The 5,368-nt window shown below is 64.4% G+C and overlaps 1 protein-coding gene and 1 long non-coding RNA gene across 5 annotated transcripts; one reads left to right on the top strand and one right to left on the bottom strand.

Moving 5' to 3' along the window:
- Positions 1–1,275: 1,275 nt before the first annotated feature.
- On the top strand, positions 1,276–4,714 carry LOC105543292. The gene is made up of 4 exons (XR_001006606.1): positions 1,276–1,603; positions 1,794–1,894; positions 2,241–2,356; positions 3,567–4,714. It is a non-coding gene; the product is annotated as an uncharacterized LOC105543292 (long non-coding RNA).
- On the bottom strand, positions 1,294–3,677 carry LOC105543290 (chromosome unknown open reading frame, human C9orf173). 4 transcript variants are annotated; one of them, XM_011985129.1, is made up of 6 exons: positions 3,538–3,677; positions 2,849–3,006; positions 2,610–2,744; positions 2,222–2,310; positions 1,804–2,107; positions 1,294–1,670 (listed from the first exon to the last, which is right to left on the bottom strand). In XM_011985129.1, exons 1-6 carry the CDS (start codon positions 3,645–3,647, stop codon positions 1,420–1,422), a joined length of 1,047 nt encoding a protein of 348 aa, XP_011840519.1. In that variant the 5' UTR covers positions 3,648–3,677; the 3' UTR covers positions 1,294–1,419. The 4 variants fall into 4 exon arrangements, with proteins under 4 accessions (XP_011840519.1, XP_011840520.1, XP_011840521.1 ...); XM_011985130.1 differs by having other exon boundaries at positions 1,294–1,654; XM_011985131.1 differs by having other exon boundaries at positions 1,804–1,942.
- Positions 4,715–5,368: the final 654 nt, after the last annotated feature.

Here is a 5,368-nt window from a genome sequence, read left to right as displayed (position 1 = left end):
CCACCGAGCTCCGCGGAGCCGTGAGGGAGAGTCCAGTTTCCACAGTGTCCCTTCTCATCCCAGGCGGGTGGGCTTCCCGGGCCTCCCCGCCTCTCCAGCCCGCCGCCCTCCCGCAGGCAGTGCCGCGCCAAGCACCCCACACACACCCTCTCTCTTTTCGGTCTTCCCTGCCGAGTTTTTCTCTAGAAATTTCTTTCCCGCTGCCCAACAAACTCTTGCTCTTCCTTAAAGGCTCCTTCCTCCACCTCCTCCAGGAAGCCCTCCCTCCTCAGCCCAGCTGGAGGAGATCGTTGCATCCTTCCTGCCGCTCCCGCTCCTAGCTTTGTGTCTCACCAGGGGTGCGTGGTGGTGCAGCCATGAGCAGAGCTCCTGTTCCCACAAGCGGGGCCAAGCTCCCAAGGCCAGGGCTACCACGGCTCTCTTGCTGCTGGCCAAGTTGGTCACCCCAAGGGCGAAGGTACCAGTGCCTTGATCCAACCCCCAGCTGGTTCAGTGGCAGAGGAGGGCAAGGGACACAGCACATACACAGCCCTAGGGCCTTGGATTCCTCTCTGCCAAAGGGGATGGTGCTGAGGCCACAGGAGCAGCTGCCCAGAGCCTTTTTGAAGGGGTTGAGCTCTGGGCCTGGTCTGGGTCCTGGGTCTGGGAAGGACTTGGGGAGGTACAGGTGATGGCACTGCAGTTAAGCCTCCCGCAAGGTGGCAGCCTTGGGGCCCAACCCTGGGTAGGAGGGCAGGCCAGTGGTGACAAGGGAGGCCCCAGCCAGGTGAAGCTGCAGGCAGGGGCAGTACAGGGACCCGGCAGGTGAAGGGCCTGGGAGTCTGCTGGCAGTGCCACAGGAGTCTGCAGGGCCCTGGGCCAGAGTTTTCAGGGCACAGGTGACTAAGCCCAGCTGCATCTTCAGCTCAAGGCCCAGGGGAAGTGGGGTTGGGCCCTGGTGAGCGGGGTCCCTGGGCCCTTCCTGAGACCTGGCCAGGCCGACCCCACCTGGAGGTGGCGGCTCAGGGCATTTGGCACCTCCTTCCAAGTTCCCTGGCTTGGCAAGCGGCTGACCCTCAGGTGGACAGCAACTGGACCAGGCCCCTAAGTGGCACGGCTGGGTGGGGGTGTCCCACAGAGCCCACCTCCCATCTCGCTCCAGGCTGGAGCTCAGGGTGAGTCGCAGGCTGCCGCCCTAGAGAAGAGAGCACCCTTCAGGGGCAGCCGAATGGAGATCCCTCAACAGGGAAAGCTGGAAATGACCCAGGACCGCCCCCAGGTGAAGGACAGACAACTGCACACCACAGAGCTCAAGAGAACCAACAGCGTCTCTGTATAGCAGGGAGGTGGCCAGATGAGGGATCCAGGCTGGGCCAGCCTTGTCCACAGCCCATAGAAGGATTGACCAGCCGGAAGGGTGCATCAGGGGTGCCCAGAGGGTCAGAAGGCCAGACTGGGGCCCCGAGTCCCAAGGGAGGCCTGGGAAAGCCCCGGGGGAGGCCACTCGGTGGCCGGGCCAAGCAGGTTGTGCCCAGCTGGCTCTAGAGTGCACAGAAGGGGCCTGTGTTGTGGCGCTTGGGTCTGCGCACACCCTGGATGACCACGCCAGGCACTGAGGGGAAGCGTGAGTTGTAGCAGTCCTCCACGTAGTAGGCAGCTGGGCCAGGGGTTCGAGCTGCCAAAAGAGAAGGCTGAGAGCCCCACCCAGGTGGCAGCCCCCACTCGAACCTGGCTCCCAGTTCCCACCCCTGGCCCCTGAACCCTTGTCTTCACAACACACACCCATGCCCCAGCCCTAGCCCTCCTCTCTCCAGGCCTCCTTACAGGTGCTGAGCCAGGAGGTGAACGCGGGGGAGCGGCTCATCGAGAAGGCCGGCGAACGGGGCCTCTGCAGGCGGCTCCCAGGAAGGATATTGTAGGTGTTGGGGCCAGGGCGTCTCTTGCCAGGTGCCTGCAAAGAGGCCTGAAGCAGGGACTGGGGCTGCGCCCTGAGGCCCAGCCCCCTGGCTCCAGGCAGCCCTGGGTGGATGTGGCCCTCAGGTGTCTTGGAGGTGGAGTGGTGGCCTCTGAAGCTGAAGGCGGGGCCAGGGGGCCGGCTGAACAGCTGGTAGTGGGCTGGCGAGGGCCACTGCAAGGGGGCAGGAGACGGGGGGCTGCAGGGCAGGGCGCTCCCCACGGATCCTCAGGCAGCTCCCCTTTGGCCCCGCTGGAACCCCCAGCCCCCTGCCTGCCCAGCCCCCACCTTTTGCTCTTGGTCGAAGTCGGCTTTCTGCGTGAAGGGGCTTTCACTCTGGAACCACAGAGTCTGCCATGCCCTGCGGCCACCGCCCTCTGTAGGTGGAGGGTGGAGAGAGAGAAGGCTGGGAGCCCCACCCAGGTGGCAGCCCCCACTCGAACCTGGTTCCCAGTTCCCACCCCCGGCCTCTGAACCCTTGTCCTCACAACACCCACCCATGCCCCAGCCCTAGCCCTCCTCTCTCCAGGCCTCCTTACAGGCGCTGAGCCTGGAAGTGAACACCGGGAGGGTGGAGGGGCCCTCAGGCCGTGGGGTTTCAGCTCAGAGGCAGAGGCCCCCATTCCCAGGGTGGAGGACAGGCCCGGGGGTCGGGCCTCAGGGAGGGGACACGCACCTCGGCCCCGGTGCCTGCAGCCGATGCTGTAGCGGGGATGTGGGGAAGACTCTCGTACGGATGGGCTGGGCACCTGGTACCTGGTGGGACTGGGGACTTCCAGGTCGGCTGTGATCGGGGGGCGTTGCTCCAGCACTGGCCACAGGAAGCAGGCTCTGGGCCTGGGCTCCTTCCAGTAGGCCCCTCCCGCAACCCCCAAAGACCAGCGTGGGGGTGGGGTGGCCGGGACCCTCACTCACACAGCTCTCTCAGGGTCTGGGTGTAGGTGGGCAGGGACTCCTGAGGGGTGCCCATCTGTAACCTGAGACCAGCTGGGACCTCCTTCATCTTTGGGGGCCGTGTCTCATCCCAGGCCAGCCCTGGCTCCAGGCCCACCAACAGCACAGATGCCTTGGGCCTGCAAGGGAGACTGGCAGCCACTGTCCCTCAGTCCCCACCACTCTGAGCCGCCTGCCCCACAGCCTATCCCCTATACTGTCCCTCAGCCCCCTGGCTGCTCCCAGCCAGCTGCCCAGCAACGTGCTCCCCCACTCTGTCCCTCAGCCCCGGCCACTCCCAGCTTCCTGTCCCACAGCCTGTCCCCCACTCTGTCCCTCAGCCCTGGCCACTCCCAGCTGCCTGTCCCACAGCCTGTCCCCCACACTGTCCCTCAGCCCCCTGGCTGCTCCCAGCCACCAGCCCAGCAATCCGCTCCCCCACTGTGTCCCTCAGCCCCCGAGCCACCTGCCCCAAAGTCTGTCTCCCCAACTGTCCCTCAGCACCCCCCTGCCAGCTGCTCCCTGGAGCCTGCCCCCACCCTCTGTCCCTCACCCCCCAGGCTGCTCCCAGCCGGCCTGTCCCACAGCCCTCCCCCCACCGCTGTCCCTCAGCACCCTGGCCACTCCCAGCCGGCCTGCCCCTTCCCGCCCCACCGCCCCCATCAAGTTACTGGCTGGGCTCTGGTGGCGTCTGCCTCAGGTGGCCGTGGGTCCAGTGTTTGCCTCCATTGATGTAAAAATTTGCCAGGAATTTCACTGCCTTCTGGTCAAAATTCATCATCAGAGTCTCCCGGCTCTCTTCCCCGAGGGCACCACCGGGCTCTGTGACCTCACTGGTAGGCCCCTCTGTTGCTGGGGCTCCTGGGGAAGATGCATTGTCTGGCCCTGGAGGGGCTGCCCCGGGCCCCCACCCCGGGCGGGCCCCTCCCCCACTAACTAGATGATCACGGGGTCTGCCTGGGCCAGGACCCCCAGCCTGCCCCAATGACTCCTGGCCCAGCCCTCTCCCTTTCCCCCTAACTTTCCCAGCCTCCTCCCTTCTCCTGCACCCTGGGGTCTCCTGGAAGTCTGGGGTCCACTCTAGCAGGTCCTCTGGGAGGACTGAGGCCTCAGCAGAGGAGGTGGAGGGAACAGGACCCAGGGCATCCGCCAAGCCCTAGGAGATGCCCAGCTGTGTCTGGCCAGCCAGGACTCCCTGGGGGTAGGAGGGAGGGGTCCAGGAAGGATCCCTGGAGGAAGAGGAGGAGCTGCCACCCCACCTGGGTTCCCACTTAGGGGAAAAGCAAAGCCACATCAGATGGGTCTGACACCAGAGGCAGGCCCGGCCCTGGAGCCCAGCCAGGACTGGAGTGTGAGGGCCTGCCTCTCACCTGGGGACACAGAGACTAGAAGGTGTCACTGATGGCCAGGCTGCCTGATCTGCAAAGGAACAGCCAGCCTGCGTGAGCAAGAGCCCGTGTGGGCACCAAGGCCCTCGCTGTGTGGCCTCTGGAGCTGACCGCCAGCCGGTCCCAGCCCTGACCTTGGCCCAGAATCCACCAGGGCAGGGCCTGTGAACAGGGCCAACTCGGGCCTCCTCCGCCCTCTCTGGATGCCTGCCCTTCAGCACTGGGCCTGCCAGGCAGACAGATGGACACATGCTTGAGGAAGCACAGGTTTTATCTGGGCGAAGGGTTCACGCCCTGAGCTCCGGAGCCCCTGTCCAGGTCGCGCCAGGTTCAGAGTTGAATGGCTGCCAGTGAAACAGAGTGCACTTTGCTCATGAAGCCCCTGTCATTGGACAGATAGGCCCCTCCAGGTCCTCCCTGTCCTGTAATAAACGTTGCCGCTGTGAATGGCGCTGCTGGACATCCATCCTCTCCTTCAGAAGGTGCGTGGGGGAAATGTTCTCGCGGTGTCTGACTCTGCACCCACACCACCACAGCCGTCACAGAAGGAGGCTTTTGTTCAAACGTTGGGGGGGTTGTTCCCCACACACCAAGCTGGGTGTCCTCTAATTCATTTCCTTCACCATCTACCTGGAGACAGTGTCAGATCCCACAGGGTGAGAGCTCCCTCCCAAGACGGCCTCCAGACACAGACGGGGGCAGGGCCTCCAGACACACACCAGTCGCAAGCCTGGGCCTCTGGAACTTCTGACCAACTGGCTTCAAGTTGGGGTTCCTATGATACCCTCTTTGGGTTTAATTTGGTGTAGCCACTCATAGAACTCAGGGAGGCCGGGCGCGGTGGCTCACGCCTGTAATCCCAGCACTTTGGGAGGCCCAGACGGGCGGATCACGAGGTCAGGAGATCGAGACCAGCCTGGCTAACACGGTGAAACCCCGTCTCTACTAAAAATACAAAAAACTAGCCAGGCGAGGTGGCGGGCGCCTGTAGTCCCAACTACTCGGGAGGCTGAGGCAGGAGAATGGCATAAACCCGGGAGGCGGAGCTTGCAGTGAGCTGAGATCGGGCCACTGCACCCCATCCCGGGCAACAGAGCGAGACTCCGTCTCAAAA

Source organism: Mandrillus leucophaeus, unplaced genomic scaffold (assembly GCF_000951045.1).
Source record: "Mandrillus leucophaeus isolate KB7577 unplaced genomic scaffold, Mleu.le_1.0 Scaffold28, whole genome shotgun sequence".
Taxonomy (NCBI): Eukaryota; Metazoa; Chordata; class Mammalia; order Primates; family Cercopithecidae; genus Mandrillus; species Mandrillus leucophaeus.
Note: the sequence above shows the minus strand (reverse complement) of the source record. Positions and strands in the feature narration are given on the sequence as shown.